Source organism: Eulemur rufifrons, chromosome 3 (assembly GCF_041146395.1).
Source record: "Eulemur rufifrons isolate Redbay chromosome 3, OSU_ERuf_1, whole genome shotgun sequence".
Classification (NCBI taxonomy): domain Eukaryota; kingdom Metazoa; phylum Chordata; class Mammalia; order Primates; family Lemuridae; genus Eulemur; species Eulemur rufifrons.
Window position 1 is genome coordinate 25,802,848 of NC_090985.1, and position 19,773 is coordinate 25,822,620.

General features: G+C 63.1%; 1 protein-coding gene across 3 annotated transcripts in view; it reads right to left on the reverse strand.

Moving 5' to 3' along the window:
- Positions 1-17,951, reverse strand: part of ADGRB1 (adhesion G protein-coupled receptor B1) — an 85,378-nt gene extending 67,427 nt beyond the window's left edge. For 2 of the 3 annotated variants that reach the window (XM_069465936.1, XM_069465935.1), the window contains exon 1: positions 4,411-5,185. In XM_069465936.1, coding sequence (XP_069322037.1) covers positions 4,411-5,185 — 775 coding nt within the window. Of the gene's footprint in view, positions 1-4,410; positions 5,406-17,503 lie in introns of those variants that run through there. The other variant, XM_069465934.1, reaches the window with a different exon arrangement.
- Between the last annotated feature and the right edge of the window lie 1,822 nt (positions 17,952-19,773).

Here is a 19,773-nt window from a genome sequence, read left to right on the forward strand (position 1 = left end):
CGCAAGCATTTACTGAGTGCCTGCCACATGCCAGCTACTGTTCCACACTCTGGGGGGCACGTGGGTGAGCAGGCAGGTACCCTGCTCTGTGGTGCTGACACCTGAGCACGGGCAGACAGGGAAGAAATGGACACAAGCAAGGGAGGTGGCCCAGTGTGTTCACAGGGCACACGTGCTGTGGGGAAAGGAACAGAGATAGGACGGGTCAGAGAGCCGGGCTGGCTGCTGACATTTTAAACAGCACGGTCAGCGCAGGCCTCACTGAGAAGGAAACACCTGAGCAAGGACTTGCAGGAGGAAGATACCCTTGAAGCAGGTATCTGGGAAGAGTGTTTCTGGCAGAGGGGACGGCCCGTGCACAGGCCCTGTGGCACAGGCTGCCTCAATGGGGAGCCTATCTCATGGGCTGCTATAAGTGTAAACTAGCTTTTCAGAAAAATGTTTCAATTAAAAAAATCTTTTTAGAGACAAGGTCTCACTCTGTCACTCAGACTAGAGTGCAGTGGTGCGATCACAGCTCACCGCAGCCTGCACCTCCTGGGCTCCAGGGATCCTCCTGCCTCAGCCTCCTGAGTAGCCACGACTACAGTGCACATCACCAAGCCCAGCTAATTTTTTTTCTATTTTTTGTAGAGATGGGGTCTTGCTATGTTGCCCAGGCTGGTCTCGAACTCTTGGGCTCAGGTGATCCTCCCTCCTCCACCTTCCAAAGTGCTGGGATCACAGGCGTGAGCCACCGTGCCCAGCCTAGAGTAAGCTAGTTAACATGCGGATGCTTCTGGCACAAAGTAAATGCTCAAACAAATGGCTGCTGTTATTACTGCTAAGATCATTTTTGCTCCCATTGTCCAGGAAGCATCAGGGCCGTTGGGGTCCAGGGCATGGGGAGTGGGGTCTGAGCTGTCTCTGGGCCTGTCCCACCCCACCTTACCCATGAGGAGGAGCTCCCTGCTTCACGTGGCTGCCAACCAAGCACACAGGCTCTCTAGCCCGTGTTCCCACCAGACTGCGGCCCTGCCCCGCAGCCTCTACACTATGCTCTGTCAAAACTGCTGCACGGAGCCCAGACTCAACACACACAGACACACGTGCATACCTTGTGTGCACACACACATACATGAACACACAGGCACATGCATGCACATGTGCATACACACATGTGTGCACATACATTTGCCAGTATGCCTATGTGAGCATACATGTGCACAATGCACTGCACACATAAACACAAAGCAGTGCACACATGCACATACGTAGGTGCACACACAATACTCACAGGTATGCATGAACACATGCACATATGCACACTGCACTGCATTCATGCACACATGGACATACCATGAATGCACACATACATGAGTGCACATACCATACCGAACATACAATGTACTGTATATGTGCACACATGAACACAATGCACCGCATACACACATACAATGTACTGCACACATGCACACACACAACACATACCATGCATGCACACACCTGCACATACTGTGCTCACATGCATGCACATGTGTGCACAATGCACTGCATACATGCAAGCATGTGTACACGCATACACACAAATGCACACACACCATACTTGCCCACACTCATGTATGAATACACACCTTCCCTCCTCCTTCTGAGCACCCCTTCCAGGCACTCCCTTTCTCAGAATCCCTATGCACATCCCAAGCTGCCAAAACCTGGTCTCCACACGTCCCTGCCTCCAAATCCATGCCTGCTCCCTGAGCCCTCTGGAGTCGCCCTGCCTAATAATAAGTGAGAATATTGATATTTCATCGTCAACATTGCTTCTGCTTAGAAACACTTCACCCCAGTCTTCATTCCTCATGGCAATCTAGGAAAGAAGTTATTTTTATTTTTCCTGTTTTAAAGAAAAGGGGCCCGAGGGGATGAGAGAGCTGATGGAACTGGCCCAGGCACACACGCGAGCTGGGTCAGGCTGGGATCTGAATCCAGGCCCTGGGCTCTGCATATGTGGCTCCAACTCCACTTCCAAGCATCCATTGCCCCACCCTGGCCCTGTCCTGGTGCTCCAGGTGCCAGAGCTGCCTGCTCACAAGACACTCCCACCTGGATGACCACAGGATCTCACACTCAAGTCCCACTCTGGCCTCTGGATCTTCCTCCTCCTGTGTCCCCCACCCCACTTTCCCACCTTGGGTTATGTCCTCATGCCTGGCCAGAAGCCTGGGAGGGGTCTAGCCTTCAGTCTAGCCTTCTCCTGCCTCCCCGCCCACGTCCTTTCATCAGCAAGTCATCAGCTCTACCTCCAAGGCTGTCCTCTTCCCTGCCCTCTGCGGCTGCTCCCTGACAGGGCCAGCATCAGCTCCCTCCTGGATGTCCCAGGACATCCATTCTGCAATCGCAGCCCCGGCATCTCGCTCTTCTGCCTAAAGCCCTCCCGGGGCCCTTCAGTTCTCAAGATAACCTGCAAACTTCACCAGGAGGCCCGGCCACCAGGAGCTGCCAGGCTCCTGCCAGGGCCTGCACTTAGTAGGTGCTCAGCAGAGGAGTGAAGTGCCACGCTTCCTCCAGCGCCAAGTGCACCCGTCCCACCGGCACCCTCTGCTCGTCAGCGTGCAGCTATCACGCCCAGCTCTTGCCAGCTCCACACTGCCCTGAGCAGTATTCGGCATTTCCCTGGCACAGTCGCTTCCCTGCGATGCTAATGAGGACCAGCTCTCGCGCACTGGGTGTGATCGTGGGCCGGGCCCCTGAGATCCATCACATCCAATTTGACAGAACAACCCTGCAAAGTCGTCAGTATCTTGCAGATGAAGGAACCAGGCTCAGAGGGGCTAAGTGGCCAGGAGCAGCAGGGCGAGATGCAGGGCCCAGTCGTCCTGCACCTCCCACCCCCCACGAGCCACCACCCCATGTTTCTGCTCCTCAAAGAGCCCTCCATGCCCTCGGCTGCATTCTCTCTCCAGGCCCCTTAGACTCCTGTCCCCACTATACCACAGAAGCTGTCCTTGCCAAGGTCACGGTGACCTCCACTCTGCCGGGCTGAAGGTTGGTCCTCAGCCCCTCCTACCGGGCCGCTGGTGCCACGTGATGCAGCTGATGGACCCATCTGTCTTGGTTTCCTGGGCCCTCACAGCCCAGGGGCACTGCCCCCCTCCTCGGGCCACTGGAGAGGCCAGCTGAGCCTCAGGCCTCTTCCCCCCCGAACCCCCAGTTTCCAATCTGAGATCCATGGCCCCGGGGCATGAACCCATCTGTGTTCCAGGGTCACTGGCTTCTTTTGTGACCCCGCGGAGCCTATTTTATGCCTTTAAAGACATTATTCTGAGGAGTCCCTAGGGCTCCCTGGCCCCTGGGAAGCTAAGGTCCCCAGAGGTCCCTAAGGGCCCCCACTGCCCTACGATGACCCTCTAGCAGCAGGTCCCCAGCCTGGCCTGAGCAGCAGATGCGCCGCCAGCACCTGCCTGGCATTGTAAACTCAAGCCCCTCAGATGCCCCCACACCCCGCATCCCATCTCGGCAGCAACCCCAGCCTCCCAGGTGCTCCGACCAAGACCCTGGGCCTCCTCCTCGCTCCCACATGTCCCAGGAATGTGCAAGGCCGACCTCCTGCACCGAGGCTGGTCAAGCCCCCTCCTGTGCAGGCTCTGAGGACCAGCCCACCCCCCTCTCCCACCTCATGCCTTTGCACTGGCTGTTCCCTCTGCCTGGAATGCTGTTCCCTCACAGCTCCCAGAACTTTTGAACAAGGTCCCTGGTCCAGGTAACCTCCCTGATCTCCGAGTGCCATGGCAGCCCCGCCATGATGGCTGGCCCTGCCCCGTCGCCGCAGCACCCTCAACGCTGGATGCCTCCGCTGCCCCTTACTGTGTGGCACCTTCCGCCCTCCAGCGAGAAGGCGGCTCTGGAAGCAGAGCTTTGCTGCCGTTTCCCCTGCCCCGCCGCAGGCACTCAGCAGCGAACCGCCGAGTGCATGATTTGTGTGGCCACACCAAACTCCACCCGGAACTCCATCTCCTGACCACGCCTCCAGAGAGCCCACTCTGCTCACCTCCACACAGCCTGGGCCGGCCCCAGCATGGCCGTCCTGGCCAAGAGGCCCCTGCGTCCTCCGGCCTGGCAGCCTCTGGCCCATTAGAGCTGCCCTGCTTGAGAGAAAGGAAGGACCATCGCCCAGCCAGGAATTTCAACTCCTCATCCTGGAGGAAATTAGGCCCCATTATTTCTTCCTTCATTTGTTCATTCAACACTGGACAAGCACCTACCAGGGGCCAGATCCCATGCCGGGCCCAGCTCCCTACCCTGGGTCCACCTGCAGTGAACACGAACTCTGCGCCCCCCTGTCGGGCTGCTGGCCGTCACCCACCCCCATCCTGTCCGCAAAGCCCCTGTCTGCAGAGCCGCCTCTACGTCTTCTCCCAGCCAGTCACTCACCTGCGGCGCCGTGCCCGCCCCGGTCCTGGGTCAGGCTGGTGAGGCAGTTCTCAGGGCCACCAGCCACAGCGTCTCTCAAGCAGACGTCCCCGCGGGGAGCCAGGGGGCCAGAGGGAGGGTCGCTGGGGTCGCCGCCCAGGCAGGCACAGGGGGTCTGCATGATGCCACAGGGGTGCGAGCTGCGGCTGCCAGCCAGACAGGCGTCCAGCCAGCGGCACAGCATCTGGCAGGCGGCCCGGCTGGGGTTGCGGTTGCCCACAACCAGGTACTCCACGGAGAAGTCGTCGCTGGGCCCACCAGGGGGGCCAAGGTCGTCGTCATGGGGCGGCAGCTGGCGCCGCATCTGCAGGAACTGCTTGCTGGCCTGCAGGAAGGCGAGGGGCGCGGAGGGGTCGCAGAGCCGCAGCACCTCGTCGAAACTCTCCACGCCCAGGTAGGTGCGGGTGGACTCGAGGAAGGAGTCGAACTGGTAGGTGTGGACACGGCCTAGGCCACCGCAGGGCGAGGGTGCCTTGGCCACCTTCATGTAGAGTGTGTAGCGTCGTGGGTCTGGGTTGCGCAGCGTCCAGGAGCAGCGCGAGGCGTTGGCCGGGAACACGGCAGCCGCGGAGAAGTAGCCGAAGAACTTGCCCTGCACCAGCGTGGCGCACGGCTGGGCCCCCGGCCCTGTGTCTGCCCCGACAGCCGCGCGCGCCCGGCGCCCCAGCAGCAGCAGCAGCAGCAGGAGCGGGGCAAGGATCCAGACGGGGCCCGGGGCGGCGGCCTGGCCCCTCATCCTAGCTCGCGCGGCCGCCGGGCTTCTGCGGGCTGGGCAGGCAGGCACAGGCCAGGCCTGGACATGCCAGGGTCCGGCGGCGGGCGGGGGCAGGGGGCCAGGGGTGGGCGTGCAGGATAAGGGTGGGATGGGGAGAGGGCCCGGCTTCAGGTGACAGACAGGGTAGTGATGGCTTAGAAAGTCCTGGGCCCTGGCACCTGTCCGTGGCCACCAGCAGCAGCTGGAAGAGAAATAGCAGAAGGGTGAGAGTGAGCCCCGGGGGAGGGGGCTCTGGGCCTCTCCAGCGCAACCTGGCTCCCAGGGAGGGCAGGAGGGCTACAGCCACATGCAGGCCTGGCGCCCTCCCAGGCACCTGCTTGGTACACCTGTGTCTGCCACCTACCAGCGTGTCCACTGCAAGGGCAGGGCCCAAGCAGGGCAGGAAAAAGTAGTCCCTGCCCCACCCAGGCCTGAGCCTCTTGGCTGTGCCTGTCTGGCCGGTCAGCCTGGCATGGCTCCTCTGGGGCTGACCCACTCTGAGCGCACAGAGCCTGGCTCTCCCAGGCGCTCTGTTCCCTCTCCTAACTGTCCTTTGTCCCCACTTGCCAATCTCCCTCCTCCCTGGGAAGATTCTGCCAACCCAACAGGAAGGTAAGTGGGAGAGAAAGGTCACTCTGGCCATGTCCCTAAGGCCTAGAGCGGGTGCAGACCCCCACAGCAGGAGTGACCGGATCCTTGGAGTGAGGGGTTCAGACTTGTGCCTGCTGTGACTGCCATCAGCCGGCCTCCTGCCTGCCCTGTCGGCCCCAGATGTCCCCACATGCATGCCTGTCAGGAGCCTCCCCTCTGGCCTCCCACTCACCTTCTGTGCCAGGGCCCCCCTCACCCCATCGTGCTGGACAGCTCCAGGCACAGGGCCTGGGGAGGGACAGGGTGTGGAGCCACCAGGAGCCACTTTGCTCCACCCCTGCTTCTGCAAGGCCAGCACCATTACCCATCATTTCACATGGGGAAACCGAGGCTCAGAGAGAATAAGTGACTTACCCAAGGTCACAGAGTAGGTGGGAGAACACAGACAGGCCCCAAACTTGTGCCACTGGGGGTCCCATCCCAGCTCCAGGAGAGGGCCCTGGCTGAGTGACTGTCCACACACACTGGGCACATGTGAGCCACATGTGAGCAGGGGCGCAGCAGAGCTGCCTGGCTCTGGGCCTTGACAAGTTCCTTCTGCCTTCAGGCCTCAGTTTCTCCGCTGTCCCCAAAGCCCCTGCCCAGGCTGTCCGTCCCACCGAGCCAGTGGAGTGGGAGGGGGAGCTGAGGCCAGTCCCCCTCCCCCAGCCAACCCGGCCTCCTGGTGCGGATGCCTCTACTCTGCTGACCGCGCACACGCCGGCCGCCTGCCCACGGGACTTGCCACTTCCTGCTGTCCGGGCCCAGCTGGCTGGCGACACAAGGTCAGTCACCGCTCTGCAGTCCCCTCCTGGCATCCTTCCTGCACGGGCCTTGGAGGCAGAGCAGGGAGCTGGGTTCGGGCAGCCTCCAGGCCTGGCCCCAGCCTGGGCCAAGGCTCTGAGCTGGTGGGAGCCGGGACACCGGAAGCTGGTTCGGGCTGTGCCTCTTACGGCAGTGTGGCCTTAGGCAAGTCCTTCACCATAGAGCCTCAGTTTCCTCATCTGTAAAGTGGGGATGGGAGCCTTACTGCTCTCAGCAAGAGGGTAATTTTAGCCAGAGTGCGCAGGAAGTCACCCCGGCAGGGAGAGGAAGCAGGCCGGGGCTTCTGGATTCCCCCGGGGGCACAGGTGGCCAAACCCAGGCCTCTGTGGTCTCCCCTAGTGGCAAACCTTTGGGCCTCCCAAGAAGGGAAATTTTTAAAGAAGCACAAACCTACAATTCAAGCTTCTCATCCTCGTGCCTCTGGGGCAGACCTGGGACGATGCTGCCCATGGCCCCTGTCTCCCAGAAGCCCCTCCTCCAGCCTCATCCCTGGACACACTCAGGGGGTGGCCGTGGACATGGGCATCAGAGAGCCTGACTCTCTGGCCACCCACCCCATTGTATTGATTATGAGAGGCCATGGCCAGGGTCCTGCAACTAGTCCTGGACCCCTGAGGCCCCCGCCCAGCCTCCTTTACCTGGTCACAACAGGTCGAACTCAGAGCCTCACCTGAGCCCAGACCGGCCCCAGCTTCAGAGCCCTTTCCCTTAGTCCCAACCTAATGTCGATGCCACCGTCAGCCCCCAGCCGGAGCCCCATGCCCAGGCAGGCTCTCCCCTAATGCCCCAGAGTCCCAGGAATCAGCTGCAGCCTCAGGCTAATGTGGCAAAGCCCAGCAGAAACTCCAGTCCCACCTCCCAGTTTACGGATGGGCACGCTGAGGTCCACAGAGCAGCCATGCCATAGTGGGGCCTCAGACCTAGTACTGGGCACCTGGGCCAAGGTTCCAGTCCAGGCCCACTGGCCAACGCCTGTGTTCTCTGGGATTCCACAGGGGGCCCCTGCAAGGGCCATGAGGGAGTGGGGAGGGAGCAGTAGGGCTCAGGCCACTCCCTGGCACCCTGACATCCCCTACAGTACTCAGACTGAACTGCTCCAGCCCAGGGATCTGGGAAAGGCTCTGTTGGCCAAAGGCCGTCCCAGCTGACAGGAGTTTGAGAACCACAGAACTAGCCTGGCCCTGCCTTTGCTGGCTGGGTCACAGCACAGAGCTGGGCAGGAGGCCCGGCCCGTCGGTGTGGACAACTCCTCACTTGCCAGCAGGGCACTGGCCCCCACCTGCCACATCCACCCTCTGCCCCGCCCCCAGCAGACCTGCCAGTCCTGCAGCCAGCCCAGGTCTCCTTCGATTCCACCTGCCTGGCCCTCTCCCACCGGCCACTCGGAGCCGTCTCACACACAGGCAGGGCCAGGGACCTGGGACTACCTCCTCTGGCCTCAGTATCCCCTGTGCCAGGCCGAGCTGACAGTCAAGCCGAAACAGGGTGGGCGTCCAGGGGAGGCGTCCTGAGGGTGAGTGGGGGTCAGGGCCTGAGCTGATCTCCATCCACGGTCCCTCTGGCCTACCGGGGCAGGGGGAGCCCGTGTGGCATCCAGGCCAAGAGGGCAGTCAGTGGGGGCAGAGGGTCACAGGAGACTTCCAGTGGGCCAGTGGGGGAGGGGTGGCGGCCCTTGCTGAGATGGGGGAGAGAGAGATGCCAACCTATGTGGTGTCTGTATGCGTGCATGAGTGTATGTGGCATGTGAACATGTGTCTGTATGCACAGTGCAGGTGCGTTCATGCACACGAGTGTCCATGTGTGAGCACATGCACACACACATGTAGCATGTTTATATAAGGTCACACGGCAGGAGGAGAGCCCTGGGCCAGAGATGGGGCCTGGGAGGGTGCGTTTAGTGATCCCCAAGGATCAGCGGCCTCGGGGAAAGAGGACCAGGCCCGAGGCAAATGCTGGCTCTGCCCAGCACAGTGGCACTTTCTGCCCATGATCCCCGGGCTGGCTCACACCCTGTCCCTCAGCCACACCCAGCACTCAGGCCCCCTGGGCCAGGAGGGTGCCAGGGGGCCCCTGGAGGGTTGGACTAGACAGACTCTAAGTCCCAGCACTTAAAATCCATAATGGGCTTCTCTGACGAGTGCCTTGGCTTCCCTGGCAGCAACTTGGCAGCCTCACCCCAAAAGGGACGGCTCATGTGTCAAGGACCCTGAAGGTGGACACCTGGCGTGGCTCATCCTCGGCCAGCCCAGGCCTGGCTGAATCCTGAACCCACCCCATTCCAGGCCTCCACAGAGGGGACAGAAATCTGCAGACCACCGGGCCACAGCCAACGGGCTAGAAAGACTCCTGGGCTCTGGTCCCTGGTGCTGAGGAGGTCCGGTGGGGTCACCGCTCAGCCTCTCATGAACTGTCCACAATTCAACTACAAGATGACATCAGCCTCTTGCAGGGAGCCAGCACCTGTCTCAGCCCCCACCCAGGGACCCTTCTCTGGTGATGGGTTTTCCCCATAACCTGAGGCCCCTCATGTTCCCAAGGACAGTGACCAATTAGCAGCAAAGCCCCTCGTCTAGGCCCCCACCACTTCTGCCACTTTATTCAGGGTCAAACTGGTTGCCAGGCATTTCTTTCTGGTGTCTAGCCTCCATCCCTTCTGCTGTAGAAGAGGCTGGCTGCAGGGTGGCCTCAGGGTGGGATGGGGACTGCTGCAGGTCTCTGGGCAGGGGTGAAAGGGCAGAGGCCACCAGGGCTGGGAGAGGGGGGCCCAGAGGGGCTGGACAGCAGGAGCCAGCCGTGCCTGGCCGGGGATGAGGAGCAGGGGTCACGGCCAGAAGGAAAGGCCCCTGAGCCTGGGGTTCACCGGGCACTGACCACAGGCCAGGACAGGCCTGGCATGGTAGGGGTTGGCCCCTCAGTCAACCTCACGGCATTTGTGGGAGGCAGGAGATCGTGACCCCAACACAGCACCCCCTCTGTGAGGGCACCACACCCACCTCCTGCCACCTCTCAGGCACCTGTCCGCACCGTGCAAACTGACCATCCCTGGCCCAGCCCCCAGCCCTGGGTTCCAGTCACCCTGCACCTCGGCTCCCACTGTCCACCTGCGGGAGTGCTGTCCGAGACCCTGCTCACTAGGCCACTGGGCACCTCCGCAAGGCTCGGCACCCACCCCTGCTGCCCCAGGCCCAGTCCACACCCACAGACCCGACCCCAGGCCCAGGCCTCCCTCGTCCCCTCCCCGCCCACCCCAGGCCGCCAATGGCATCCCCAGACACCAGCCACAAAAGGCACTCTGTTGTCCTGCCGGCCCTCTGAACAGTGCCCGCCTGTGTGTCCTGAGAAAAGGCTGCACTGGGGGAGGGGAGGAGGGCACCCTCAGCACTGACTGCCCAGGGGGCTGGGAGGCGGGTGGCTGGCCCTCCCAGCTTAGGGTGCCCCCGCCCCTCCAGGGGGCCCCCAGGCTGAGGCCACTCAGGCAGCCTGGTCACCGGAAGCAGAGGCAGCACCACCACACACCTGTGGGGCCCTGGCAGGGCCTCTGACACAGGACACGGGCCCGGGACAGCCTGTTTGCGTGTCTCAGGGGCTCAGAGCCACGAGGAGGGGTCACCAGGAGAGCCTGCCTCCCCGACCCATTGTCACCATCTGCCCACCGGTAACCTGTGCCAACCAGGCCCCGTGGGCAGACCTGCAGTGTAACTGGGCTGTCCTCGACGAGAACTGGTCACTTTCCACCCACAGCAGGGGGCAGACCCAGGAGTCAGCACATGGCAGGGCCGGCCCCCTGGGGATGGGCCCCCAAGGGCACCTTCTTCCTCTGTCTACCTGCCTGCCTGGGCACAGGGGCCACCCAAGGAATCCGGCCAGAAGGAGGGAGAGAGAAAGGCAGCCTCTGGAGGGTCCACCGATGGGGCTGGGGCAGAAGGGGCCTGGCCTGTGCTCTGCCCTGGCATACAGACCCTCATCCAATGGCCCCACCCAGAGGGCAAAGCGATCATCACCTCCACTTCACAAACGTGGAGACTGAGGCCCAGAGAGGCTAAGCAACGTCCCCAGATGACTTTGGAGGAAGAGACGGGCTGTGCCAACCCCTATCCCACTCCACTGCCCCAGACCACCTTGGCCAAAGGGTCAGAGGCCAGCTCTGCAATGGGACTTAGGCCCCTGGCTCACTGCACGGTCCCTGGCCTAGGGCCTGTCACCCCAAGCCACCCGTAGGCCCTACAGACACTTCCTGTGCTCAAGCCTGCCCCAGCCTTTGTCTGCCCTCCCCTTCTGCTGTGCTGAGGTCCCAGGGACATCCCTGGGCAGGTCTGAGGCCAGAGTGAGGACGGCTGCATCATACAGGAGCTCTCCCCAAGGGCAAGGCTGCCTGGCCAGGTGGTGAGCTCCCCAGCACTGGAGATGGCAGAGCTCCCAGCAGCAGTGGATGGGATCACAGCGGGGGACTGATGCTTAGCCTGGATGCCCATCGTGGCAGGTCTCCTGGCTCCTGGCTTCCCCCAGCACCTGCCCTGCCCTTGCCAGCCACTGCAGCAGGACTGACCATCAACCCAAGGAGGCAGGGCAGGCATTCCGAACCCACGCTGAGACGGGGAACTGAGGCTCCCTGGGGGGAGGCTGCACCCTGGGAGCAAGCCCCACCTCAGGCCTCCAGACACCAGGTGAGCAGGGGTGTGTGTGGACATGGGGGAATAGCCACAAGGCCAGACCTGAGCTTTCAGGAGGAGCAAGACTGCAGGAGAGGGGATGTGTCCTGTGGGTGGGGCAGGCCGGGCACCAAGGGCTCCAGGATGTGCGTGTGGCTGTGTGTAAATGCTGCGTGTGTGTAGGCACATGTGCACACAGGGAACAAATGGGCCCATGACTATGTGGGGGTAAGTGTGCAAGTGGTGAGTGTGTGAGAGAATGTGGGGACATGCAGTGCGTTTATGTTCCATCTCTGAGTTATAAGCGTGGATGTGCACAAGCAGTGTGTGCTTATGTGGCGTGAGTGTGCAAGTGTGTGCACATGTAGGGTGTGTGCATGTTCCTCTTGTGCATAAGTGTGCGAGTGTGCATGCGTGGGATGGTTGTGCATGTGGCATGTGTGCAGGCATGTGTGAGCATGAGTGTGCACACAGAGTGTGCAGTGCAGTACACGAGTGAGTTGACAGCGGCTGCAAGGGCATGCACACATCTGCCAGTGTGCCAGCGGTGAGGGCAGGACTATGCGTGTGTCTGCATGTGCTGCGGTGAGATCTGAGCCCCGTACAGGGACAGGCTCTCTGAAACTAGGGAATGCAGGGGCACAGCCCAACGGGAGCAGGGTGGTTGGGAGGCCTGGGGCTTTGTGGGGCTCCCTCCACACCCATTCCAGTTTGCCAGAATCGGTGACGTGGGCCCTGTCCACCTCTGCACACCTTGCCGTGCTCCCAAGGCACCTAAGTTTTGCCTCTCTCCCGCTTCAAGGAGCCCTCAACCCCCTGTTTCAGTCAAGAGTCAGCAACCCCAAAACTGACCCCCAGCTAAATGCGAGGAGGGGACAGCCTGGGAACACGAGCCTGCGTGCCTTCCCGCCGTCAGCCTGGGTTTCATTTCTCCGTCCACCCCATCCTCCGAGCTCCCAGTAATCTGCACCCCCCACCCCCACTGAGGCTCCGACTTCTGGCTGCACTGGGCCAGATGGCACAGTCGGGCCACAGGGGATCTGCTGCACACTGGGGTTTAGAGAAAGCTGCAGGGATGGCAGCCATACACCCCCAGAATGAGCCCTGGAGAGGGACACCCAGGACAGACTCCACCAGCAGTAGGACCAAGGTGGGAGCCCGGGAAGGGCACAGGAGCCCGAGGTGAGGGCCAGGGGATGGACCCTGCAGAGGGGGCAATAGGGGTAGGGTGATGGCTGGGGCTGACAGATGAGAATGCTGCTGCCGGTTGACGACTGGGAGGAGGAAGGGTGTGCGAGGGTGCAGCTTTGTGTTTGTGAAAATGGCCATGCAGAGGAGGCAGGCAGAGGGCAGCAGCCGACGCAGGGCCCTCAGGGTGAGGGGAGCCCAGGGCCAGGACAAACACCTTTCCACAGGCCTGGCCCCCAGCCTAACAGTGTCCCCCCAGTATACGCAGGCACTTCCCTGTATAAACCATTCACAGCATAAACACACACACAGAACATTCTGGAAGGGCAACAGGAACCCATAGCAGGGGTGACCCAGGGTGGGAGGACCAGGATCTTCGGTGGGAAAGGGTCCTCTGGCAGGAATTATTTTTTGTTACTTTCTCAATGAAAATGAGTTAAAATGAAAAAAGAAGAGAGGGGAGGTGGACAGGAGTTGGCACACTGGGCCCGGCCCCTTCAGTATGGCAGATGTTGTCCCCTGAGGTCAAAGCCTCACCTGAGCCGCACAGGTGAGGAAAGTAAGGTGCACCTGAAGGTCACAGGAGCTCACGGCAGAGTGCAGGGACCTGCACCCTGCTGGGTCCTGCCCCTCCGCCCGCAGTGGTGCGATGCCTGGGCGATGGGTATGTGAGGGTTCTTCCCTGGGCCTTTCCAGCCCTGATATGCTGGGAGTGAGCACACACCACCTCCCGGGATGCGAGCGTCAATGCTGTGTCCCCGGAGCATGCACCCATACTCCTTCCCATATGGGTGTGTGCACACGCACACGAGAGGGGGCGCTGTGTGCACCCGTGTGTGCAGCTCACTCCGTGTTTGTGCCGGCATGTGTCCTCATGAGCCCACAACTGGGCAAAGGTATCAGGGCAGTGACATACCGGTGTTCCAAGTGCTACTTTGCTTTGTGAGACACGTGCTTGCCCTGTGCATGTTTATGCTGCACGCTGCAGTGTGACCCAGCTGGCCAAAGATGCACCCACCATCTCTTTGGCATGCCCACCAGGCTGAGTCATCAACCTTGTTTAAGACCCTCCCGTGGCTCCCCCATTGGACTCAGCACCCAGGACATAGGCCCAGGCCTTCAGGGCTCTGAGGTGTGACCCTGCCCCCTCTGAAAGCCCAGTCCTGCCATGGACCCTCCTCCCAACTAATGTCTATTCCTCACACCTGCACTGCCCCAGGGCCTTTGCATGCCTATTCCCTCTACCCAGACCTTCTGCCTTCACCACCCGCCTATCCACCCCTTTTGCGGGACCCAGTTCAGCTACTGCTTCCTTAGGAAGCCTCCTGGGGGAGACTCCTCGGGGTTCGCAGGCTGCCATCTTGCTCTGGATCCATCGTCCCACCAGCCTTAGCACTTGGGAGGGGGTTGGACAGAGACCAGACCCTCCTCCTTGCCCACTGCTGTCTCCCAGTTGTGAGTGTGTACACGTGGGCACCCACACGTTTAGTGAGCGCCACTTCATCTGTGTGTACAGGGCATCCCGGGCCCTGTGTGTGTTTACCCAGAAATTACAGCTCTGCCCAGTGGTGCAGCTGAAGCCAAGGAGGCGGGAGAGTTCCTGGGGACAGTGGGAGAGGTGGGTTTGCAGGCAAGGCGGGAGTAACAGACCCTCCAGGTTCAGGGGCTTGGATGGGGGAGCGGTTAGAGCTTTCCCCCAGGGTAAACACCAGGCAGACAGAGGAGCTACCCACCGCTGACGGCACAAGGTGGTTTGACTAAATCCTGCGCCCATGGCCACATTCACACGACACCCGTGCCTCGCCACGCGCACACATGTGGAAGTCTGCATGCCTGCACACACGTGCCCACAGCCTGGCCGGAGGACACGCACGTGTACGCGTGGCACACATGTACACATGCACACAAACACGCTCGCTCACGCCCGTGCACAGCGTGCCGGGTACGGGGGCCAGAAGAGTGGTGGGGCTCAGGCTGAGACGCGAGGCGCGTCACCCGCCCGGGCGGCGGGAGCGGACGGGCGAGCGAGACGGCGCCGCCGCGGTCCGGGCTGCCCAAGATGGGGCCGGAGCCGCGGGCCGGCAGCGGAGGAGACGGAAGGGGCGGGCAGGGCCGGCGCGAGCGCAGCGCGGGCGCCCTCTCTCGGCCGTCCGGGGAAGCGCGCCCGGCCCTCCGCCCTCCGCCACTGCAGCCCCGCGCCGGCCGCCTGGGCCTGGAGCTCCGCGTTATCCCCAGGGGATGGGCTCGGGGGTCCCAAGGCCCGCTCCAGAAGGAAGGACCGGGCCAGGGGGGAGAGGGCGCCGCAGGAGGCTGCTTGGGCCTGGGGCGCTCGCCCGGCCCTGCCAGGGGCCCCGCTCCTGCCGGGCTCCGCGGCTATGTGGCCGCAGGCCGGGAGCTGCCTCGGGACCCGGCCCGCCGGGACACCGCAGACTCAGCACGCTGCGGACCCAGCATATTGGATCTCGGGACGAGCGCGAAGGGTCGGGGCTGTGAGGGCCCCGAGAGCAGAACCTGCGCCCCATTTCACAGACGCGGCCACGGAGGACCGAGGGGCCGGAGCCTGGGGGCACGGGAAGGGACTTGGAGGGCTGCACAACTTGACTGTGACCCCTCCCTGGCCCGGGATCGGGATGAGTGTGGCGTGATGCAGAGGGTTACGAATCGCCCTCTCTCCGCCCCCGCGCGGGACCAAGGCGGGAACAAGCGCCCTTCCCCAGGATCGGAGGCTGCAAAGTACTCGCTCGCGCCCCCCGCGCAGCGCCCGCCTGCGGAGCCGCGCGCCGATCTGGCGCATCCCAGGCCTCGGGGCTCGGCCCCCAGCAGCCTGGGCTCGGGGCTCCTGGACCAGCCTTGGGTCTCCGAGATCGAGGCGCAACAAGTCTGAAAGCAGCGCCCAGGAGCAGCGAGCAAGCCGAGAGGGAGGGCGCGGGGCGCTCCGGGATCCCCGAACACGCACAACGTCCGCCTCCGGGGACCGGGCGCCGGCGGCGGGCGCGCAGGGGCTGACTCTGCGGGCTGCCCACACCCGCTTCAAGGTCCCTACTCTGCGCGGGCGGGGGCGCGCCCAGGAACCCCCGCTCTCCCCTTCGCCTGCTTGACCTTGTAGGGGTTCTCAAAGCCGGACCCGGCGGCACCCCGGCGTGCGGGGCGCAGAGTTTCCCTGCCACCCGCGGGTCCAGGAGGGAGAGGCTTCCCCCTCAGCCTCCCTCTTTGCCTCCTCAGCTGCTGGGGTCGCCGAAGAATGGAACGCTTGAGGGTTCTGGGAGACGTTGTAATAGCCTCTCCAGACCCCAAACACGGTATACCACCTCCCAGATATGAAAAGCGACCCTGGCCTTCCGTTCCCCCACGCCTCCGCCCGCGCGGCCACTGCTTCTCCCCCGCGGAGGCGCTCCTTCAGAAGGGGCGTATGTTTGTGTTTGTCGGGGAGGGCACTGAGGGTCTCCTTGGATCCCAAGGGTGGGGCCGGAGCGCGGACCTCCCAGCCCCCTCCCCAACACATACGCCCAGCTGCTTCTCTGGAGGGGGGGTGCGCCCCCTTGCCCACCCACACGCCTTCCTGCCTTTCAACTATTCGGGAGCTGCCGCTGAGGAATCTGAGCCCCAGCCCCGGGAGAATGATGGGGAGCTCGCGGAGGGGAAGGGTGCTGAAGGGGAGGGGGTTAGGATTCTTCAGGTCCTAGCCCAGGTTCTTGCGCTCCAAGAAACTTGGAAGCCCAAAATAAGAGTGGAAAGGTCAAGGTGCCCAGCGGGCCTGGGTCTGGAGTGCCAGGCTGGGCGCTAGCTGGGGCTGCCTGGGAGTGACCAAGCAGGAGCCACCGTGGCCAGGCGGAGGGACCCGGGCTCGGAGCCGCAGCCTCCGACAAGCCCTCTCGGCCGCCTTGCTACGCGGAGGTTCTCAGCTCCGCCGCCCCCTCCCGAGGCCAGAGGCGCGCTCAGCCCTGCTCAGGGGGCCGCGGGACCAGCGGAGAGGGTTCCTGGAGGGGTCCAGAGCCCACAGCCTCCCCAGGAGAGGGCGGAGGCCATGCTCCTTCCTCCAGGCAGGTTCCCGCGGCTCCAAGGAGCGCGGCGCGGCGGCAGGCAGCGGAGGGCCGGCGGCCTCTGCTCGCTGGGGACGCGAACCCGGGAGTGCCCGGCGCCCGGCCCCCATGCTTCACGCGGAGAGGGCACAGGGCCGACCCAAAGTTCAGAGCGGCTTATCCGCGAGGCCTATCCGACCGAGTAGAAAGGTAGACAAGGAAGGAGCGAGGGCGTTTGAATGTATGTTTGGGGGGGCGCTAAAATAGCCCTCCACCCAAATTGAGGGGGAAAGGGCCTCTCCGAGGAGTCTCCATTGCCAGTGCCCGGTCTATGGGTGAGGGCTTCGAGAAGGAGTCTGGGGGCTTCTCATGCCGGCCCCCAGCCGTGTGCGTGGGGGGGGGGCGGTGAAGGATGTCTCAGGCCCCTACAATGTCTGTAAGGGGCTGTGGATGTCACTAGAAGAAGGGACATACTCGGAGTATCTCTCCAGAGCCTGCCCGGGTCTATGTGTGGCTGTGGGGGGCCGATGAGGGGTCCTTTTAGACCCCTGCCAGCGTCTGTGTGTGTTGGGGGTACAACGGGAACGCCCTCCCCAGCCTGCTCTGGGTCTGTGTATGTGATGGGGAGGGGGTGCCAGCCTCTCAGGCTGTGTGTGAGTGTGTGTGTGTGTGTGTGTGTGTGTGGATTAGGGGGGGAGGTGAACAGCGCAGAGCCTCTCCTACGTCCAGGGTCGCCCCCTCCTCAGCCTGCCCAATGCGGGCTCGCGGGGACCTGCCAGATTCTGTCGCCACTGCTGGAGGAAGCAGGGGGCTGGCGGGGGTGGGGGGAGTCCAAACTCCCGAGCTCCAAGCGCAAACCTCGGAGCTGCGAAGAAGCCCCAAACGGCGAAGTTAGGAAGTCCGGGCGCCCGCCCCTCCCCCGACCCCCTCCCACCCTCGCTGAGCCCCCTCCCGCCGCGCCCCCAGCCCCCCGCCGAAGCCTTCCTTACCTTCCCCAACAGCAGCGGCCCCGCCGGCGAGGACTTGATCCGGCGAGTTGCAAATCCCCGGGAGCGCCCCGCGTCGCCGGCGGCCGAGTCGGGCGCCCGACCGGAGGGGGGGCTCTTCCTGCCGCCTCCGCCCCCGGCCGGCTCCGGGCCTCGCTGGGACGCCCCCTGGAGCGCACCCGCCGGCGCGCGCAGGCCCCCTCCCCTCCCCCAGCGTGCTGGAGCCCCCCGCGCGCCCAGAGGGTCCTGATGCCCGCGCTGCGGGCGGTGCGGGGCGCGCGGGCCCGGGCCGGGCCAGGACGCGGCGCGGCCGCCTGTGCTCCCGGCTCGCCGGCTCCGCGCTCGCTCCGCCGGGGCCGCCGCCAACGCCGCGCCCGCCGCCGCCGCCTGCGCCCGCCGCTCCCTCTCCGGCCGCCGCCGCTCTGCTCCTCTCGCCTGCCCCGCTCTTCTCGCCTTTTTTCCCCTTCCTGAGGGGGGGGCGAGCCGAGCCGAGCCGGGGGCGGGGCGGCGCAGGGAGGAGGAGGAGGAGGCTGAGGACGATGAGAAGGAGGAGGAGAGAGGCGAGAGCTGCTTCCCCCCACCCGGCTGCCGGCGCTCCCCAATCTCTCGCTCTCTGAAACTGGATCCCGAATCGGGAGCCAGAGACTGCATTACGGATTACATCAGGCTTTATAGAGCTTCCAGATCACACATTAGAGGGGGAGCAGGAGCGGGGGGCGGCGGTGTGGGGGGAGGGGAGCGCTATAAGGGGGCGCGGATAAAACGCGCACACGCGCGCACACCTAGGAAAGCCCTGCTCCTGCCCCATGCAGCAGGAAAGCCAAGAGTTGGGTCTCTGCTCTCTGCCTCTCCCAGGAGCAGGGGAGTGGCTGCCGACTGGATGGATGGGTGATGGATGATGGAAGGACAGACGGATGAATGGAGGGAAGGAAGTTGGGGGTGTGCATAGACAATACAGGTGCGTGGGTGGATGGGACATGGAAGGATGGATGAGGTAGGTGGATGTAGACGGAGGTGACGGGCAAGGGGAAGGGATGGATGGATGGACAGATGACTGGAGAGACTGGGGGAGAATGGATGGAAAGGTTGGGGGTGGGAAGGTGGACCGGGGGGTGCATGGAGGAGAGAGGTGAGTGAGGCTGGAAGGGGTGGCAGGGTAAGGGATGGGTGGCCTACAAGTTCAAGACAGCATGGGTGGGGTGCGCGCAAGTGCAGGACAGCATGGATGGGGGTGCGCAGACGGAAGGATGATGTGTGGAGGGGTGGGTGGGAGTGGGTTGGTGGGCAGGAGACAGCCGGAGGCACGCACTCCAGGCCCATCCAAGGGGATCAGACGGTGGGGATGAGAGGGCCACTCTGAACAGCCCAAGGTGTTTCATCCAGTCCTTCCTCAGGAGGACTCCTGTTCTGTGAGATACTGAGGAAAAGGGCTTGGGGAGGGATCCAAAGGAGATGGGCTTGAAAGGGAGGTCTACCCTGGCATTGACCCTCCGCAGCTGTCCCCAGGCATGTCCTCCCACCATCCATTCTCCTTTGACTTGGTGACATCAGAGACATCCCAGTCCCACGTTTGGGTTTTGTTCTTCACCAGCTGGTGGAGATAGGCCCCTGTGGCTGCCTGGTCTCCAGGTGCCCAGAGAGGGCTGTCTAGAGTGAAACCAGAGTCTTGGAGGAATGACCTCAGCTGAGCTACCTCAGGGTCCTTATCTACCAGGAAGTTTCTGCCTCAAGCCCTTGCTCCTGTCTCACCACTTGTGGTCCACTCTGAATGTGAGACCCTCTGAAAGTACGTCCAATGCTTTGCACACTTGCCATCTTAGCAGGCCACTGGTATGTTGCTGTCCAAACCTGACATCTGGTCCGTCTGTCTGCTTCTCTCAGCAGACCCAGCCAGAGTCCCCATTAGGGAGCCACCCCTGTCACCACCACTATTAATTCGCAGTCACTGTCACACTCTCAGCCTGAATGCCAGCACCCACCCTGACACTGACACTGTCCTGCCCTGGCCCCCAACCAATGCCATCTCCCCCCCCACAACTCTGCCAGGCACTGGGGCAGGGGAACTCAAGTCAACCAGGCACCCAGGCACCATGCACAGCTCACCAGACAGCTGTGCCCCTGAAAGGCCAGCCTGTGGCCTGGACTTCTAGGAGTGTCCTGAGGGACTGGTGAGAAGGGCCACAGAGGCCCAGACCACGAGGCAGTCAGGGAAGGGTGGGGGAGGTCCCCCTTCCCCTCCAGCCTCATAGGCAGCACCATGCCTCCTTCTTCCC